Source organism: Patagioenas fasciata, chromosome 28, assembly GCF_037038585.1.
Source record: "Patagioenas fasciata isolate bPatFas1 chromosome 28, bPatFas1.hap1, whole genome shotgun sequence".
Classification (NCBI taxonomy): Eukaryota; Metazoa; Chordata; class Aves; order Columbiformes; family Columbidae; genus Patagioenas; species Patagioenas fasciata.
This window is the reverse complement of record NC_092547.1, coordinates 2311618-2332287: the sequence shown is the minus strand read 5'-3', so window position 1 is coordinate 2332287 and position 20670 is coordinate 2311618. Positions and strand designations below refer to the sequence as shown.

The 20670-nt window shown below is 47.9% G+C and overlaps 1 protein-coding gene across 1 annotated transcript; it reads left to right on the top strand.

The window, feature by feature from the left end:
* The first annotated feature begins 10754 nt into the window (after window positions 1–10754).
* On the top strand, window positions 10755–20393 carry LOC136115842 (ral guanine nucleotide dissociation stimulator-like 1). Its single transcript, XM_065862060.2, has 14 exons — window positions 10755–10945; window positions 12035–12499; window positions 13133–13243; window positions 14172–14380; window positions 14836–14913; window positions 15346–15530; window positions 16492–16616; window positions 17267–17482; window positions 17714–17817; window positions 17968–18052; window positions 18434–18520; window positions 18831–18863; window positions 19864–19956; window positions 20375–20393. Exons 1-13 carry the CDS (start codon window positions 10910–10912, stop codon window positions 19879–19881), a joined length of 1752 nt encoding a protein of 583 aa, XP_065718132.1. The 5' UTR covers window positions 10755–10909; the 3' UTR covers window positions 19882–19956; window positions 20375–20393.
* Window positions 20394–20670: the final 277 nt, after the last annotated feature.

Here is a 20670-nt window from a genome sequence, read left to right as displayed (position 1 = left end):
TTTTGCAAGAGGCATCCACCTGTATTTCATATCAGAAATACGCTCAGTGCCGATGTTTGCAACACGAGGTGTACAACGTGGCATTCTCTGCACTGCTTTAAATCTGTTATATAGTATTACTAGATAAGTAAAACAATGATTAACTTGTATGAAACCTTGTTTTCATCAGAGTGCACCCACTTCACCTTGTTTCCTCTGACAAGCTGTTCAACTGGCCATATGGGAGAGATTCTAAGGTAATGTCTTGAGGACTCATGTTGGAAAGTAAATGTGGAAAAGCAAGATGTGCGGTTCCAGCCACCTGGATGATAAAGGAAGATCAATACTAACATGACCATCTGGACGGTCAAAGACATAGTACTAACATAATAATATATAAAGGGCCTTGGACAGATTACTTTGAAGTACATTTCTCGTAATTGTAAAAAGTTATAGCCCAGACTCGTGAGAATGGTATCTCGGGCCGGATAACCGCCCCCAAGTGCATGGGATGTGTGAATGTCCTTGGGCCTGGTCTGTGAACGAGTGGAAAAACAAGGGAGACAAACATCACATGAGTTTAGTGTGTTTTTAACAACAATTAGTGGAAAAACACCTTTTGTAAACATCTTAGTCCAGGCCTGTACCTGTTTTTGAACAGTGGTACTGTCTGATGGCTTTCCTCCTCGTCTCCAGATGAATGTGGTAGAAAATATAAAGCAAGGAAACGTCCTTTGGCCCAGCCGAGCGCCCCCTAGGGGAGGGGGGGCCTGTCATCCCCGGGCCTGTCACTGCCTGCTGTCCCCCCTGTGAGCAGCGAGGCCTCTGATTCAGCTGCAGTTTGTACTGTAACCGTGCATTTCTTGCTGTGGGCAGTAGCGCTCCAGGCTGAGTTGGACACCTCTGTTTCCCTCTAGACACTCTTCCAGAACGTTGTGCCCCACCACTGCCTGGGCTGCATCTGGTCCCGAAGGGACAAGAAAGAGAACAAACAGCTGGCACAGAGCATCAGAGCCACCATCTCGCAGTTCAACGCCGTCACCAACTGCGTGCTCAGCACCATCCTGGAGAGCAAAGAATTAAAGACACAGCCAAGAGCGAAGATCTTGGAGAAGTGGATCCGTATCGGACGTGTAAAGCGTTTATTCACGACTGTTTAACGTTCCTTGTGCGGGTGCCGTGGAGCTGGGAGGGGACAGGGGGGTTGTAGCGGGGAGTGATATTTTTGATGCTCAGTATTTGTAGAGCTGCCCGCTTAGCAGGGAGAATGTGCAGCAAGCAGGACACGGGGCAGACAGAAGAGCACTGACTATTGGTGATGCTGACGTTTAACGCTCCTGTGTTTCTAACCGCTCCTTTCACAGCAATGTAGGATCCTGAACAACTTTTCGTCTCTGAAGGCCATCGTTTCCGCCTTGCAGTCCACCTCGGTTTATCGCCGGAAGAAGACCAGGGCCTGCGTTCCAAAGTAAGGCTGTGCAGTGTGTCACTGGATGTGTTTTGGTGCTTTTATCTGTTCTGTGCCCAACTGTTAACGATTCTTGAGAAAAAAATTGTCCCCTGATCTGATTCAGAGTGCTTACAAACAACTTAAATCATTGAATCTTTTCCTGTACAGGGACACAATGCTGATGTTCGAAGAGCTTTGCGAAATCTTCTCCGACTGTGACAACTTTGCGACGAGCAGGGAGCTGCTGCTGAAGGTGGGAATGAGCTTGAGTTGCCAGGTTGTGATCTCACCCAAAGCCGAGCTCAGCCCTGTTCCTAACCAATGAGCTCCCGTATGCGGTGCTTTGGGGAAGACGGGTCTGTAAATCCCGGCTTTTCTGCTGGGGCGAGAGGTGCCGCACAGCGAGATTGGACGCAGAGGAGTTACGAATGAGCACTTTGGCTTATATACCGCTCTGTGCAGACATGAACCGCTGGCTGAGATACCAAGGATGATGTCGTGAAAGCATCATTTACAAGAGCGCTGTTTGGTGAAGCAGACTAGTTGTATTTGGTTTGCTTCCACAGGAGTATTCTAATTAGTATAATTATTACTTCTCAGTCAATTAATCCACCATTGCTCTGACCGTTTGCAGGGAGTCACACAAGGCACGGTACCTTACCTGGGTACCTTCCTCACTGACCTCGTCATGCTGGACACAGCCCTTCAGGACTATCTCGAGGTAATTTGGGGCAATTTTTGGAATCCTAAATCTCCTCCCTCCCTTGCAGACACTGTGTCTGCTCCTGCATCTTCCACTGGGTGCTAGTGCAGTTCTTAAAAAGAGAGGAATGTATTTAACAAATAGACTCAGGTACACGAGTGCTGTGGCTTATCCTAGAGCTGGAAACGGGTCTTTGTAGAGGCCTTTGGTCAGGGCAGCTCTGGCCTGTCCCTTGGTGTCGCTACTTCATCCTGTTCATCCTGTTTGTGATCAACTCCAGCCGAGCCTGTGCTCTTCTTCTCTGATCCCTTCTCTGTCCTTCCAACAGGGCGGCCTGATCAATTTTGAGAAGCGGCGAAGGGTAAGTGGAACGGTGACTGTTCTGTGATCGTTAGTGCCTGACGCTCTCTGCTAGAGCGTTCTCTTGGCGAGGCCTGTTGTCTTTGCTGGGCGTATCCAACAGCCGCTCACGTTACTCAGAGGGTGAGGAAGGAACAGTCCCCGGCACGCTGTGAACCTCTGCCGGGCTGTGCGGGGCGGCGCGGGAAGAGAAATTCCTTTTAGATGCGGGCAGCAGGGGAAGAGGAGCCGCAGGGCACTCGCTGCCGCGGGAGTTACGTCTGGGGCACGTTCCCCCCGTTTGGTGTTCACGGGAACACGTTACACGAGCGTGTTCTGTGTGCTGGGAGCGCATCAGACCTGCTGGCGTGAGACCTTTGCTGGCCACAAGATGCAGTCTGTGACCATCTTCCTTGTGCTGCAGTAAATAGTTGTGGGTCAAAGGTGCAGCGAGCGAAGCGGGTACCTGGGACCGAGAAATCAAGGCTGAGCGTTGCCTTCCAGCCTGAGCCTTGTTGGTCAGAGATCAGTAGGAGCGAAGGTGCCGGGGTTTCCTCTGTCCGAGGGCAGTTTGTCCTGGATCTGTTGCTGCGTGTGTTTAGTGTATTAACGAGACTGGCTTTATTTTTCTAATTAGAATTCCTATTTTATTATTTGTTTTCTTAGGAGTTTGAAGTAATCGCACAAATTAAGCTGTTGCAGTCCTCATGTAACAGCTATTGCGTGACAGGAGATGAGAAATTCGTGCAGTGGTTTAGGAGGCAGCGGCATTGAAGTGATGAGGAGAGGTAGGGTCTCAGCCCAGCTGGCGAAGCAGCTTTTCTTCCCCCGCAGGCAGGTTCAGGTTCTCTCAGCCTTGAGCTCTGCGCTGCCAGGAGCTGCTCCCGGAGAGTGGAAATACACACGCACAGAGCTGCGCTCCTCCTCGTGGGGATGAACCCTCTGGGACGTGGGAGTGACCCAGGGCTTCTCAGATATGGCCACTTTGAGATATTTAACTAACGGTATTGCCTGTTCTGCAGTTTCCGTCTGTCACGTGAAATCGAAGGAGCAGCTCCTGACCAGAGCACCGCAGCGGGCAGAGCTCAGAAGAGCGTGGTGAAGAGATTCAGCCTGTGAGTACAACGGGGAGGGGGTTTGGTGTGTGAATATGAACTGGAATAAATCAAACACCAGCTGACAAACCTGGCTGGGGATCCAGAGCACTGCAGTGCTGCGAGGAGACACCGCCAGCTAGAAATACGTATTGCCGTTGTCTCTTTCTATTGGTGTAAGTAGCCATGAGGGTTATCGACTAAAGACTTCAGAAATAACTCTAAGGTGTCAAACAAAGGAACAATTTTAGTGCTGGATTATAAATTCAATTCAAATTTGCAGCAGCAAAACAGAGCAAATAAGGATAGAGTCTAATTTGCTATACACACACAAACAATAGGCCACTCGAGATAGGAAAACACAACAGCAGGTCAGATTGTTGAAGCAAGTGACAGCTGTGCTCAGCCCAGCTCTGTTGTGCTTTCTTTTCTCCCCTAGGCCGTTCCTGGGCTTGGGGGTGAGCGCCCTCAGCACCCCCGTCAACGCGCAGCCCAAACCTGCTCCAGGTGGGAGCTCTGGGGACAGCACCGTCACCATCGTCCCTCCCACCGACACTGCTGAGGAGCCTCAGCACAAGGTAGGGCCCGGGCCCTGTGTTCAGCACAAACAGCCTGTGCGAGGCTGCTGACGCTGCCGGCGGCCCCAGGCGCTTGCCCAAGCCTGTGGATCTTGACTGGAGCGTTGCTGGCAGTGGAATGGAGGGACCTGAGCTCTGGGAAAGGCGATTTTGGGGGGAGGGCTCATGTACATCAGCCCAGCCTAATTCTGGGGCAGGCAGAGCAGCTGAGCAAGTGAGAAGCAGGTGAGGTCAGAGCTCACCAGCCCTGTGGTTTGACCTGCCAGGAACTGCCCAGACCAAGCCTGGGCTGGGCTGGGTTCCGTTCCCAGGGAGCTTTGTCCTGCAGACTCTGCTCTCTTGACCTAAGCTGCCTTAACTGGGTTGCCGAAGCCCTTGTTAAGGCTGTTGTGCTGAAGAGTGTCATCTTTAGCTTTTGGATCTTTGAAATTCAATGGTAATGAATGTGTTTGATCTCGTCTCCCCCCTTGCTGCCATCTGATGACAAGTGCTCCAAGAAGTGCCCCGGCCCCGTGACTCCCGTTCCATCAAAAGAAGTGCCGCCAGTCCTGCCAGTCTACAACCAGCAGAGCGGAGAGAGCTGCGTCATCCGCACCAGCGTAGAAGAGGACAGAAGCGGCAACATCTACAGGAGCATCCTGGTGAGCGGTGGGAACAGCAAAGCGCTGTTACTGTGGGTGGTGTTTTCACCCCAGGTGACTTGAATGGTGCTTTTAGTTTCGGAAACACCTATTCCCCGATCAGACCTCCTTGACAGGGAACGTGACCGATGTTACAAATCAAAACATGTGGAGCAGGGGATGAATGAGAGGTTTGCAAAGAGCATCTCTCAAGGTTTCTGGCTTTGAAATTGAAGCTTGTATTTGATCAACAATGCCAAGGGAAGCACTCTGAGCAAGTGCCGGCTTTGCTGCCCCTGCTCTTCTGCCAGCGCCGGCTGTTGTGTGTCCAGCTCAGCACTGGGGTGTGTGAGCTGTGACACAAGGTGCCCCTTCCCCAGCAAACCCAGCTCCAAGGCCCAGAATCTTTGCAGGACATCGCAGAAAGTGTTTAGCAGGGGAGACTGTGGATTAATGGATGTCTGCAAACAGCAGCTGGGGCAGCTCTTGCTGTGGATTCGATGGCTGCTGAGAACAAGGTCTCACCTCTCCGAGCGGTTGCTCAGGAGAGCAGAGGCTGTGATTCCCTGCTGCATTTCTAGAGCAGTGTCTGTTGTCTTGAACTAACTCCACCCCCAGGTGTCGCAAAGAGCGTGTTTTAGCGTCTGGCAGAATCTGCGACTTGGTTACCAAGCGACTCCTTGCAACTCCCTCTTTGCAGCTGAGTAACCAAGAGAAGGCTCCTGCTGTCACCCAGCGAGCCATGGAGAAGCACAACCTGCAGTCTGGCTCGGCCGAGGATTACGAGCTGGTCCAGATCATCTCCGAGGACAAAGGTGGGGAAGCAGAACTCTGCTGCTGCTGCTGCTTGAAGAGCTCTGCTGCATTTTGCCGGCAAGAGTAACATGCGGAGCGACGTCAGAAACGCCATCGCCACGTTGTCCCAGCTGCCGGTGAGAATAAACCCCCAACGCTGAGTGGGGCGCCCATGAACGCTCGCTCTGCTCCCTCTCTTGCGGAGCTGGCGATCCCACCCAAGGCGAACGTGTTCTACGCCATGAGCACCCAGGGCAACTTCGACTGCATCCTGAGAAGAAAAGCTGCAGCACAGGAGGAGCCCGCACTTCATGGGTTGTAATGGCTGAGCTCTGGATAGGATTTACTGTTTATATTAGAAGTATGTAAACTTTTTTCCCCCCAGTTTTAGTCTGGAGTTCATGTATTTTAATATGTGACCTGTATATAATGTTTGAGCTTTGTATCATATTGAATATTTCTATAACGAGTATATTAACTTTTTTCCAGTTTTTGTCTGCAGTTAATGTATTTTAATACTCGATGTGTTTATCATATTTAATCTTTCCATACTTCTACGGAAACCTTCAATATTATAGAATCTTTTTTCTACTGATGTCTGCTTGGAGTTACTATATTTAAATAGCTTAGCTTTATAGAATATTTTAGCTTTGTATAATATTCAGTATTCATAGAATAAGTACGTAAACTTTTTTCCACTAATTTCTCCTTGGAGTTAATATATTTAAATGGCTTAGCTGTATCTAGTATTTGAGCTTTATTTAATATTTTTTATTTAACATACTGATATTTAATATTTATGTGATATGTTTATTTAATGTACTAATGTTTAATATTTATTTAATATGTTTATTTAATGTACTAATATTTAATATTTATTTACTATGTACATAGACCTTCCCCAATAATTATTTTCTGGAGTTGATATATTTTATTATTAAATCTTTATACAATATTTGATCCTTGTATAATATTTAATATTGATATGATAAGTATATCAACTTTTTTCAACCCATTTTTGTCTGGAGTTAATGTATTTTAATGTTTCTTCTGTAGATAGTGTTTGAGCTTTATATCACATATCTAGAGATGCATATAAAATAAATAGAGAAACTTTTTCCCACCCTTTTTTTCTGGAGTTAATAGATACTAATAACTGAGCTTTATAGAACACATCATCTTTATTTAATATTTATAGAATAAATACTTGAACTTTTTTCCACCAATTCTTGTCTGGCATTAAAATATTCTAATATTTGATCCCTATGTCATATTCAATCTTTACATGGATGTAACATCTCTATCATAAATACGTCACTTTTTTCCACTAATTCTTCTCTTGAGTTAATATATATTAAGATTTGAGCTTTTATATCATACATAATCTTTATTTAATACATAATCTTTATTTACATAAGAAATCTGTGAACTTTTTTCCCCCACCAATTCTTGTCTGGCGTTAAAATATTTTAATATTTGATCCTTATGTAGTATTTAGTTTTTATAGATATGTAACATTTCTATAATAAATATGTAACTTTTTTCAACTAATTTTTGTTGGAGTTAATATAGTTTAATATTTGATCTTTATATCATATTTAATCTCTATATATTATTGAATGTTTCTATAAAAATACGTCAACATTTTTCCAGTATTTTTTGATCTGGAGTTACTAGGATTAATATTTAAGCTTTATATAACACATAATCTTTATTTAATATTTATATAATAAATACTTGAACTTTATTCCACCAATTCTCGTCTGGAGTTAGTAGATTTTAGTGTTTGATCTCTAGATAATATTTGATCTTTATATGATATTTAATCTTCATATAATATTGAATGTTTCTATAATAAATGGATTAACTTTTGACCACTAATTTGTGTCTGGAGTTAATATATTTGAATGTTTGATTTTGTATTCTATTTAATCTTTAGTTAATATTTAATACTTATATACTACTTATATACTTATATACTTATATACTTTATACTTATATAATACTTATATAATACTTATATAATAAATATGCAAACGTTGTCTGGAGTTAGTAGATTTTAATGTTTGATCTTTAGATCATGTTTGAGCTTTGTATAATATTTAATGTATCTATAATCAATAGATGAACTTTTTAACACTATTTTGTGTCTGGAGCGAATGTATTTAAATATTTGATCTCGTGTAACATTCCATCTCTCTATAACCTTTAATGTTTCTATGATAAATACGTCAACTCTTCCCGCTCATCAGTGTCTCGTTCATCTCTTTTCCTCTCTGAGACTGCACCGCGGTCTGAGAGTTTCCACCTTTTCCCCGTTGTCTCCATCACGGCATTTGTTGCTCCTGGCAAAAAGACGACCCCGAATTTAAGCTGCCTCTTGCGTTCTGGTTGTACTTCAACTGCCCGGGGAGCCAGCACACTGTTGTCAGGTTGTCAGGTTCTGGTGACAGCCTTAGAACCGGTGACGTGCACCAACCCTGCCTGTGCCCTTGGTGTGAGCAGCTCCACTTGCTCCTCACCCTGGGGAAACTGCTCCTGGCTCCGGGTCTGTCACCCTCGCTGCGGGGTCTGCACCAGCCGGGGCTCCGGGGGCTTCGCTCTCGTGCTCCACAGCAGAGGACAAACCCCACGCTCACAGGAGAACACAATAACTCATGGAGCAGCTGAGCTTCACAGCAAAGGGGAAAAATAGCAGAAAAAGAGCAGAGCAGCGGAGAAGGGTTTGCACTGGCTCCTGCCTTCCCAAAACACAGTCAGTGCTGAGCAGGGAAAGCCCGGACAGCACCAGCCCAGGAGCTGAAAGCACAAGTGCGGTCACCTGCTGAAGTGAAGGGTGTTTGGGGTTGCACTGGGAAGCAGTTTTAGTCCTTCTGGGTGAGCAGCCTGGGTGGTGCTCACCGCATTGGGAAGAAGAAACCCAAAAGAACAAAACAAGTAGAATTTCTGGTAGATATGGGGGCAACACTAATGAAAACCTGAAAAGAAGAAACTCCAACCCCATGATGGGAGGGACCTTTTCTTGTTTTGTTAACTACAGAAACAGCTGTTGGGAGGGCAGGGAAAGGATGGACACGCGTCTCTCGAGTTAGAGGAGCCCTGATGGAAGAAAGAACCTGGAAAGTAACTCAAGAACCAGGGGAACTGAAATTGAAGTTGACACGGGATTGGTGATGTAACTACTATTAGTGTTATTGATGTGAATGCCCAGTATAAATGAAAATGAGAATGGCTTAATAGCTAAATGTGTTGAACCGAGTTGTATATGTAATTCTCATTTTATATCTGATGTTTAGGTTGTAAATGGACTGTGGTATAAGCATATCCACAAAGGGAACTTACCGACAGGATTGTGTAAGAAATGTCTAAGAACAGAAGATAAGGAAACCGGGGCTCGGTTGAGGATTCCAGTTGCCGCTGGAAGAATAGAAAAAGAATAGCGGAGAATGGTGGGAGGTATTTACTGAAGGGGTGAATGGGAATTTAGAGCCCACCAGTGATGAGGAGAACAGAGTGCAGACAGAGAAACCACATTCCGTGTTGCTCCTGTTGTTCCTGGGAAGCGAAGGCCAAGAGTTGGGAAACGATAAAAAGTCGCCACGCTAACGGTAAAAACAGGAAAGGCGGGGACACGGCCCTTGCTGCCGAGAAGATGACGAACTCGGCTGCGGCTGCAGCCTGGTCGGCCAGAGAGGCAGAGGGTGCAGAACCCTGGACCTGATCCCCTTGCTAGCAGTGGTGACTTATTGTTCCCAACTTAGCCTGGCCAATCCCTGTACCAAGTGCTACGAGCGTGTGAGAATAGGGAGACTAACCCAACATGTTCTACATTATCACGCTCCTATTAATTCTGGATGTTATGACAGAAAAAAATTGGAGAAGTGTGAAATCCAAGGGCAGGAATGATGGGTAGCAACTAACCTAGAGAAAGGTGGACTCGCTGTAGGCTCTGCCTCCTGCCCTAGGGGAGAACAGAGGATCTGTTTTACACAAGCTGGTAGGAGGGGCTATTCAGATGGAGGGGGAGTGCAAGATCAGTAGAAGGAGGAGTTAGTTAAGAGTGCCACTCAGGAATTAAAAGGAAAGCAAGAGCAACAGAAATTGGTACAGAACAGCAGTGATTGGTATGAGGAAATAAGGCAAAAAGACAAAGGATTACAATTACCGACAGCAGGGAAAAACCTGTTTATAGATCTTATGGAAAAGACAGCCCAAGAATTAAATGTCACCTCGTGCTGGATATGTGGGGGGTCTCAAATGACTGAATACGTTGGACGAACCCCTTGTCAGTTAGCGTTGAGGGCAAATTCGTCAAGTACCTCTATTCCTCCCACTTGGTGGCCAGGTCCACCTAATGGATATTGGTCTCGAAACTGTAGCCTGGTGGAAGAAAATAGGGTTCGTGATAGTATGTGCATTTCTGCGTTTACTGTTTGTGCCATGCATGATCCCGTGCTTTATTCAGTTACTACATTCAGCAGTCCAAGGCATGCAAATCTCAGCCATGCCTATCGATCCTGAAATGGCAACAAAAGGAACGGGGTATAAATTAATGATTTTAGGCAGGTGCTGGCTAACTTTGAAGTCAAAGCACGAATCAATGGGATAAAAAGCAAAAAGGGGAACTGTGAGAAATGCAGCTGTGGTTCGTGCTGAGAAGATGTTTAATGTTTACAGATATAACCAAATGGGGCACGGGCTCTGAACCTGGAAAAGGAAAAGGTGGTGAAGTTCTATGTAAAAAGTTAGGAAACTTGTTTATGAAGTTATATTGATAGAGGGAAATAACATTTTAAAGGGTTAACCAACTACATAATAAGAGCCTACTAACGAACTAAGACTTTAAGCCACAGAATGAATATCTAGTTCAGAACTGTATGTAAGCAATTGTGCTAGGAATCTTTAAAGGGCCAGGAGTAAAATCCCAGCGCGTGGTGCGTGTGCGTGAAGCAGCTCCGGGAGCGCTCGCCCCGGGCTCTGCCGCAGCACACGTTGTGTTCCACGCACAGTCTGATGCCCACGCTCCCGGCTCGGTCCGTCTGTCCCGCTCCCGGCGCCTTGTCCGGCTGAGCAAGGGCTCGGACTGCGGGCGGGCTGAGGGCGGGGCAAGGGGGCGCGCGCGGAGCGGCGGCGAGCTGCGATTGGCCGGCTGCGGGCGGCGCGTGCCGCCGCGAGGCCGCGTCCGGTCGCCGTGGTGCCGGCGGAGCCGTCGCCGCCGTTGGCGTGGGGGCGAGCGGTCGGTGCGAGAGAGAGCGGGAGTGCGGGGCTGGCGGAGCCGGCAGCAGCCCTGCCTGCGGACGCGGACACAGCGCCATGTGCGGGATCGGCTGCGGGCCCTGCTGCGGACGGGTATGAGCGAGCCGGGCCCCGCCGCCCGCCCTCCCCAGGTAAATTGTCCCTTTAGTGCTAAAAAATGTAATAGTTCTTTTTGCAGTTTCACTTCATAAAAGGGATTTGTGTAATGCTTTCTCATTTCTTAAAAGGCATGGCTAAAAAAAAGAGATTAAATTTGAAATATAGTGTGATATATCACACTGAGGAAGGAAAACCATGAGCCAGCACTGGGCCCTTGTGGCCAGGAAGCCAATGATACCCGGGGTGGGTTAGAAGGGGGTGGTCAGTAGGTCAGAGAGGTTCTCCTGCCCCTCTGCTCTGCCCTGGGGAGACCACACCTGGAATATTGTGTCCAGTTGTGGCCCCTCAGCTCCAGAAGGACAGGGAACTGCTGGAGAGAGTCCAGCGCAGCCACCAAGATGCTGAAGGGAGTGGAGCATCTCCCGTGTGAGGAAAGGCTGAGGGAGCTGGGGCTCTGGAGCTGGAGAAGAGGAGACTGAGGGGTGACCTCATTAATGTTTATAAATATGTAAAGGGTGAGTGTCAGGAGGATGGAGCCAGGCTCTTCTCAGTGACAACCAGTGACAGGACAAGGGGTGACGGGTACAAACTGAGATACAAAAGGTTCCTCTTAAATTTGACAAGAAACTTCTTCATGGTGAGGGTGGCAGAGCCTGGCCCAGGCTGCCCAGGGAGGTTGTGGAGTCTCCTTCTCTGCAGACATTCAAACCCGCCTGGACACCTTCCTGTGGAACCTCAGCTGGGTGTTCCTGCTCCTGGATGAGCTTTCCAGGTCCCTTCCAAGCCCTGACATTCTGGGATTCTGGGATTCTGTGAAAGGGTTATTAGACATTGGAACAGGCTGCCCATGGCAGCGGTGGGGTCACCATCCCTGGAGGGGTTTAAAAGGGACATAGATGAGGTCCTGAGGGACATGGGGCAGTGCCAGGGGTGGGTTGACGGTTGCACTCGATGGTCTCTTCCAACCAAAATGTTTCTATGATCCTATCTATTTTTTGCATTGTAATAGTGTCTGAATTTCAGGGTTCATGTGATCTTGTCCCGGTACTTTTGCAAGGACATTAAAAGTAAATGTGTTGCTATCTGCAATTCCAAACTGTTTTTCCGTTGTTTTCTAACAGGCTCGGAACTTCCCCTTTCGGAACCTGTCTCTTTGGAGATGCTGGAGAAGACCAAGGAGGAGGACACCCAGGCAGAAGAGAGACGAGGAAGATGTGGAGTCTCTGCACAGCCTTGAGGAGACTCTGACCAAGCCAACCAAGGAAGAAGTGGAGAGCCCAGAGTGTACTGAGGAGCCTCCAGAGCGCGTTGAGGAGACTCCAGAGCGCATTGAGCAGACTCTAAGCGAGACAAGAGAGGAAGATGTGGAGACTACAAGCAAGGTATCAGACAAAGACGCAGAGACTCCAGAGCGCGTTGAGAACGGTCTAAGCAAGGCAACAGAGGAAGACACAGAGACTGCAGAGTGCACAGAGGAGACTCCAAGCGAGCCAACTGAAGAAGACGTGGAGACTCCACAGAGCCTGGAAGAAAATGTGAGGAACCAACCTGGGGAAGACGTGGAGGTTCCACAGAGCGTTCAAGAGGCAAGTCACTGGTGCACAGACAGTTCTGTATGACTTAGGGATATTTTAGAGTTAAAAGAGGTAAAAAAAACCAGAAAGGCAACCCCCAAAAAAACCCCAAACCCCAGCTTCCCCAAACCAGGATTTGGTTGCACTCTACTCAAATCCTTTCTAATTGAGTTGTTGCTGTGCTTAAGGCTATGGTAGTCAGTAAAGCCCTGAAACTTTAATTATTCAAGTGGTATGTATGAAGAAAAAGCATTATGTGGTTGCAGGGGGACCAGTATATGTATTTCTGAAGTTAATTGTTACATCTATTTTCAATTCTCTAGTGCTTTGCTCCTCAACATGTATCAGCATGTTAATACAGCGGCTGTTAGTGGTGGGGTTCAGGAGATCTGGACTCTCTGGTTTAATTCTTACCTCTTTCATTGACTTGTGCAGTAAGTTGTGCACTCAGCTCCTCTCTGCTTTCAGTTAAAAGCCCAAAAAGGCCCAGGTAACTGAAGGCAGCTAAAAAGTGGCAACTGAAGTGAGCGTTGTTGAGGTGTTGTGAGATCCTGGTGCTGGCATGCTGGTGTCTGCAGCCTGCGCTTGTGCAGGGACCATGGTCCTTTCTCTCTGACTTGTTTCTCTTGGCCCTTTTCCTGGCAGAGCACAACTGAGGATGGAGCTGAAGACGCACAAGAAGGAGCTGTTGACTGCGACAGCCTGAGAAGAGCGCAGATCCAGCAGACTGACAGCGAAGGAGCAAGATGGCTCGGGGTGAGTAAAGCTGGCATGGTGGCCAAGCCCCCAGCTGATCAAAGTGTCCTCACTTCATTGCAATCGGTGCAGCTGTGGCAGTTTGAGCCAGAGGGTCAGGAGGTGGGTAGAACTTTCATGTTATGTTGCGATGTTTCTACATTTTCTTCAGGATCCAAGGCAATAATATAAGAACTTGCTTTGGTGTAGTGTCCAGGTTGGTAGTATAGAGACTTTGAGTGGCAGATTTCCCATCTCTGCCTCCTGTTTTTACCGGGAGAAATAGCAGAAAGTATTTTTGACCTCCTGTACATTTTCCAGCTGATGGGAAGAGTTCTTAGTGATGCTGCATTTGTAGAGTGATTTGGAGGCTTTTCAGCTGAAAAGCGTTGGCTGGTAGTGGATGTGTCTGAGAGAAATGCAGCTCTAACTGAAAATTTCATAGAACCCGTGTTGAAAGGAATACAACTGGTTTTGTTCATTTTGAGTGAGTTGGGCTTTATTACCAATTCCTTTAAGTACTGAGAAGCTTGAAACCTTGCTTAGTATTTTCTTGTAGAGGTTGGAGTAAGTGAAGGAACTTAGATCTTTCATGCTGCAAGAAGTCTGAGAAACCTTTCTTAAACTTCTGGATGCTAAGAAAGCATCCGGGGTTTTTGAATGGTTGGCCCTGTTATGAGAGAATGGTCAGTTTCAAAGGCAACCAGGAGATTACAGCTTAAGCACTGGAAACACTTGGCTGTTTCAATAAGAAATGTCTTGATTGTCCTCCAGTATTTGATACAGCATTTGGTGTTTGGAGAGCCCAAACCGACAAAATTGTTTAGTAACTAGAGATGGACTATTCCTGTGAAAAGGTGGAATGGAATCTGTGTTTCGTTGTGCAAGCTCTGTCGGGGCTCTGGCTTCTGTCTGAGTTTTGTGCTTTGTCTTTGTTTCCACTTTGTAGGCTGAAGGGGACCAGTTCCCTGCAGGACACACTGTCAGCCCGGACGAGACGTGCAACAGCAGGGCCCTGAAAGCTGGAACTTTGGAAAAGCTGGTGGAGACGCTTCCGACGGCCTTTGCCGATAATGACTTCACATACATCAGCATCTTCCTCTCCACGTACAGGGCCTTTGCTTCCACCAGCACAGTCCTGGAACTGCTCCTGGACAGGTGAGAGCCGGGACAGAATGGAAACTGAGCCGTCATTTATTATACACGACAGGGGGATGTTGACAGAAAAGAATCCTGCAAAATTCAGGATTTCAGCGTAAACACACCATGTGTAAATGCACGTTGCCCACATCCCAAATCTCATTAAAGCTTAAGCGCCAGGTGGGGAAAGCGTGCGTGGTCTGACCGCTAAGGAACCAAACTGGGACGGACACAAGAAAACCAATACAGCTTGTCCCTTAAAAAAAGACCAGTGCACGGGGGATATGTGCAGACCCTTCATCTCTGCCGCAGCTTCCCCAGCCACGGTGGAATTGTCCAGCATGAAGCCCTTGTCTTCATGCCAATTGTATATGAATATGCCAATATCTGTATGTTTATGCCAATTGTATATGGATTACGCTGTTTGGGTTGCTCAGTAGAGGTTCCTCTAAACAGCCATCTCATTTTTTCAGATACGGAAACCTGGAGATCTCGGGCTCTGAAGAACATGGAACCCAGAATTCCCCCGGATCCAGCACAGTGCTCAGGACGTAAGTTTGGTTTTGCAGCGCCAGCGAGCCCCAGTCAGGGTTCGGTGCTGGAGCGGGACGTGGGCAGCAGAGCTGTTGTTTCATTTGACAATTCACAGCCCTGTTTGCTTCAAGGAGCTTGTGTAAAGGCCAAGTATCAGCTGTCTCATAACACATCCAATAATACAACGCAGAGAAAATATGAATGACTGCGCTGGTTTCTCAAGGTGTAATTGAAGAAGCAGCCTTTAGTTTCCTATGAAGTATTATCTTAATAATATTTCTTGCCTAAAAAGAACAAATTAAATTCTGTGCTCACAGAAGTGTCCATACTGCCCTCACGTGGGGGATGAATGTCTCAGTGTTCCTGTTGTTATATTAGGTACAGATCCATGCGATTGCATCAATACCTGCTGCATACAACCCATGTGTTCTCTCTGAATTTGCTCACAGTGCGATGGCATCGATTTTACAAGCCTGGCTCGACCAATGTGCCGACGATTTCCGAGAGCCGCCCGAGTACGTGTGTCTGCAGAAGGTGCTGAGTTATCTGAAGAAGAACATGCCCGGCTCTGACCCGGAGAAGAGGGCGCAGAACCTCCTGGAGCAGTTCCAGAAAGAAGAATGGGAGAATGATGGTAAAGTACCTTTCTCTGCTGTCTGTGTGTTCTCCCAGCGTCAAGCCTGACACATCCCCTTATCCAGGGCACAAAGCTTCCTGTGCCGTGAGCCGAAAAGTCGTAAGAGCTCACGTGGTATGTGAATGAGTACTGGAATCAACTTCCAGCCTTAGTAGGCAGACTGAGTTCTACTACATGCATTTTTCTCACGTTACCTGCGTGTTTTTCAGACCCCGTTGGCTCTGGAGCGCATAACGGTAGGACTGGTGTGCAGAAAAGGCCCAGGTTTAGACTTAGTGCTGCGGCAGCCAAGGCTGCTGATCAATTCTGTACAGCCCTGCAGCCCTGAATCCAGCTCTGGTTTAGTGCCGAGTCCAGCCCAGGGCGTCCGGGGGCCTGTCCTGAAGCTGCTGGAGCCACGATTGGTTTCGTATATTTTGCATTACTTTCTCTCCTCATCAGTAGTACTAGCAAAGCACGTTTTAACTTTCCAACTGGTCTCTCTCCCTTCTCCTCCTCTTCCCTTGAAACGTGGACATAAGAGCATTCTCAGCATAATATTTTGGGAGTATAATTGCAGTCTTGTCTCTTTGCAGTTCAGCTGTTTTTCAGAGTATAGAATGCGTAAATGCTGACAAGCAGATTATCAAAGTTCTGCAGTGTTAATAAGGAGTTGTTGTGGGGGGGTTGGTGGGTTTGTTCTTTCCAAAGAATGGTTAGTGAATGGGTTAAGGCACTTCTCAGCTAAGAGACCCTGAACAGCTCAGTTCTCCCTATTTCTTTTTCTTCTACCTTCTCTTTGCCCATTTAATCTTCTGGACCTTCTCTATCTCCCTAAAATATGCAGCACGGTGAGGCCGTTACCCCAGGCAGGTCCCTTTGCCTGTTCTGTTCTTCTATGTAGTGATTTTCCAAATACCTGCTTTGATTACTTGTTTTCTGTATAAATTCACTGACTCGTGTTTTCCCCGCTGGCCAGACGCGTTCCACAGCCTTTCTCCCTGCACCCCGGACGAGGAAGAGGAACTGGAGATCAGCGGCCCAGAAGAATTCTCGCTGTCCCAAGAAGACCTGGTGGCAGAACAGCTGACATACATGGACGCGGTATGTAGATCATACGTATTACTTGAAATGCTCGGGGAAAGAGTTCTGGGCTTCTCATTGTTTGTTTGTTTGTTTTTTAACTTATATCGGTGTAAGTCTGTTGTTCCAGAACCGCTCTGTTGCTGGGACACAGAGCGCAGCTCTGCTTGGTTATCCAGACTTGCTTCATTGATTGGGCTTTTCCTTCAGTTCTTCTGAAGGTGTTTGTCTTTTTGTTATACAGTGTGGATGTAGACTGTGTGGCCTCTTTTGCAAAGTTTAGCATTTGACCCCTCAGAAATAGCGTATTTTGACTGTATCTTAGGCTACCTCACCTGAAGATGTAGAAGTACTTTGTAACTGTAGAGCTCCGATTTGGCTTATTTGTATCAATCTCTTTCAAAAGTATCATGATATAGAAATCTTTCCCCCTGGTAATGTAAGTGATAGAAAGGTGTCTTTTATTTTTCCAGGACAGTTTAGCTGACAGTTCTTTTAGGGCGTCAGGCCTAAAGAGTTATACCAAAGTGTATATTTTAAACTGGAGAGAAAACCAATATTTCCCTTTTAATACCATACTGGATTCAGCTGCAGTTTGTACTGTAACCGTGCATTTCTTGCTGTGGGCAGTAGCGCTCCAGGCTGAGTTGGACACCTCTGTTTCCCTCTAGACACTCTTCCAGAACGTTGTGCCCCACCACTGCCTGGGCTGCATCTGGTCCCGAAGGGACAAGAAAGAGAACAAACAGCTGGCACAGAGCATCAGAGCCACCATCTCGCAGTTCAACGCCGTCACCAACTGCGTGCTCAGCACCATCCTGGAGAGCAAAGAATTAAAGACACAGCCAAGAGCGAAGATCTTGGAGAAGTGGATCCGTATCGGACGTGTAAAGCGTTTATTCGCGACTGTTTAACGTTCCTTGTGCGGGTGCCGTGGAGCTGGGAGGGGACAGGGGGGTTGTAGCGGGGAGTGATATTTTTGATGCTCAGTATTTGTAGAGCTGCCCGCTTAGCAGGGAGAATGTGCAGCAAGCAGGACACGGGGCAGACAGAAGAGCACTGACTATTGGTGATGCTGACGTTTAACGCTCCTGTGTTTCTAACCGCTCCTTTCACAGCAATGTAGGATCCTGAACAACTTTTCGTCTCTGAAGGCCATCGTTTCCGCCTTGCAGTCCACCTCGGTTTATCGCCTGAAGAAGACCAGGGCCTGCGTTCCAAAGTAAGGCTGTGCAGTGTGTCACTGGATGTGTTTTGGTGCTTTTATCTGTTCTGTGCCCAACTGTTAACGATTCTTGAGAAAAAAATTGTACCCTGGTCTGATTCAGAGTGCTTACAAACAACTTAAATCATTGAATCTTTTCCTGTACAGGGACACAATGCTGATGTTCGAAGAGCTTTGCGAAATCTTCTCCGACTGTGACAACTTTGCGACGAGCAGGGAGCTGCTGCTGAAGGTGGGAATGAGCTTGAGTTGCCAGGTTGTGATCTCACCCAAAGCCGAGCTCAGCCCTGTTCCTGACCAATGAGCTCCCGTATGCGGTGCTTTGGGGAAGACGGGTCTGTAAATCCCGGCTTTTCTGCTGGGGCGAGAGGTGCCGCACAGCGAGATTTGACGCAGAGGAGTTACGAATGAGCACTTTGGCTTATATACCGCTCTGTGCAGACATGAACCGCTGGCTGAGATACCAAGGATGATGTCGTGAAAGCATCATTTACAAGAGCGCTGTTTGGTGAAGCAGACTAGTTGTATTTGGTTTGCTTCCACAGGAGTATTCTAATTAGTATAATTATTACTTCTCAGTCAATTAATCCACCATTGCTCTGACCGTTTGCAGGGAGTCACACAAGGCACGGTACCTTACCTGGGTACCTTCCTCACTGACCTCGTCATGCTGGACACAGCCCTTCAGGACTATCTCGAGGTAATTTGGGGCAATTTTTGGAATCCTAAATCTCCTCCCTCCCTTGCAGACACTGTGTCTGCTCCTGCATCTTCCACTGGGTGCTAGTGCAGTTCTTAAAAAGAGAGGAATGTATTTAACAAATAGACTCAGGTACACGAGTGCTGTGGCTTATCCTAGAGCTGGAAACGGGTCTTTGTAGAGGCCTTTGGTCAGGGCAGCTCTGGCCCGTCCCTTGGTGTCGCTACTTCATCCTGTTCATCCTGTTTGTGATCAACTCCAGCCGAGCCTGTGCTCTTCTCCTCTGATCCCTTCTCTGTCCTTCCAACAGGGCGGCCTGATCAGTTTTGAGAAGCGGCGAAGGGTAAGTGGAACGGTGACTGTTCTGTGATCGTTAGTGCCTGACGCTCTCTGCTAGAGCGTTCTCTTGGCGAGGCCTGTTGTCTTTGCTGGGCGTATCCAACAGCCGCTCACGTTACTCAGAGGGTGAGGAAGGAACAGTCCCCGGCACGCTGTGAACCTCTGCCGGGCTGTGCGGGGCGGCGCGGGAAGAGAAATTCCTTTTAGATGCGGGCAGCAGGGGAAGAGGAGCCGCAGGGCACTCGCTGCCGCGGGAGTTACGTCTGGGGCACGTTCCCCCCGTTTGGTGTTCACGGGAACACGTTACACGAGCGTGTTCTGTGTGCTGGGAGCGCATCAGACCTGCTGGCGTGAGACCTTTGCTGGCCACAAGATGCAGTCTGTGACCGTCTTCCTTGTGCTGCAGTAAATAGTTGTGGGTCAAAGGTGCAGAGAGCGAAGCGGGTACCTGGGACCGAGAAATCAAGGCTGAGCGTTGCCTTCCAGCCTGAGCCTTGTTGGTCAGAGATCAGTAGGAGCGAAGGTGCCGGGGTTTCCTCTGTCCGAGGGCAGTTTGTCCTGGATCTGTTGCTGCGTGTGTTTAGTGTATTAACGAGACTGGCTTTATTTTTCTAATTAGAATTCCTATTTTATTATTTGTTTTCTTAGGAGTTTGAAGTAATCGCACAAATTAAGCTGTTGCAGTCCTCATGTAACAGCTATTGCGTGACAGGAGATGAGAAATTCGTGCAGTGGTTTAGGAGGCAGCGGCATTGAAGTGATGAGGAGAGGTAGGGTCTCAGCCCAGCTGGCGAAGCAGCTTTTCTTCCCCCGCAGGCAGGTTCAGGTTCTCTCAGCCTTGAGCTCTGCGCTGCCAGGAGCTGCTCCCGGAGAGTGGAAATACACACGCACAGAGCTGCGCTCCTCCTCGTGGGGATGAACCCTCTGGGACGTGGGAGTGACCCAGGGCTTCTCAGATATGGCCACTTTGAGATATTTAACTAACGGTATTGCCTGTTCTGCAGTTTCCGTCTGTCACGTGAAATCGAAGGAGCAGCTCCTGACCAGAGCACCGCAGCGGGCAGAGCTCAGAAGAGCGTGGTGAAGAGATTCAGCCTGTGAGTACAACGGGGAGGGGGTTTGGTGTGTGAATATGAACTGGAATAAATCAAACACCAGCTGACAAACCTGGCTGGGGATCCAGAGCACTGCAGTGCTGCGAGGAGACACCGCCAGCTAGAAATACGTATTGCTGTTGTCTCTTTCTATTGGTGTAAGTAGCCATGAGGGTTATCGACTAAAGACTTCAGAAATAACTCTAAGGTGTCAGACAAAGGAACAATTTTAGTGCTGGATTATAAATTCAATTCAAATTTGCAGCAGCAAAACAGAGCAAATAAGGATAGAGTCTAATTTGCTATACACACACAAACAATAGGCCACTCGAGATAGGAAAACACAACAGCAGGTCAGATTGTTGAAGCAAGTGACAGCTGTGCTCAGCCCAGCTCTGTTGTGCTTTCTTTTCTCCCCTAGGCCGTTCCTGGGCTTGGGGGTGAGCGCCCTCAGCACCCCCGTCAACGCGCAGCCCAAACCTGCTCCAGGTGGGAGCTCTGGGGACAGCACCGTCACCATCGTCCCTCCCACCGACACTGCTGAGGAGCCTCAGCACAAGGTAGGGCCCGGGCCCTGTGTTCAGCACAAACAGCCTGTGCGAGGCTGCTGACGCTGCCGGCGGCCCCAGGCGCTTGCCCAAGCCTGTGGATCTTGACTGGAGCGTTGCTGGCAGTGGAATGGAGGGACCTGAGCTCTGGGAAAGGCGATTTTGGGGG

Coding starts and splice junctions, on each gene's coding strand:
- LOC136115842 (XM_065862060.2), top strand. CDS start 10,910: ATGAGCGAGCCGGGCCCCGCCGCCCGCCCTCCCCAG. Junction 12,500..13,132: donor TTCCACAGAGCGTTCAAGAG/GCAAGTCACTGG, acceptor TTTTCCTGGCAG/AGCACAACTGAGGATGGAGC. Junction 16,617..17,266: donor AGCTGACATACATGGACGCG/GTATGTAGATCA, acceptor GTTTCCCTCTAG/ACACTCTTCCAGAACGTTGT.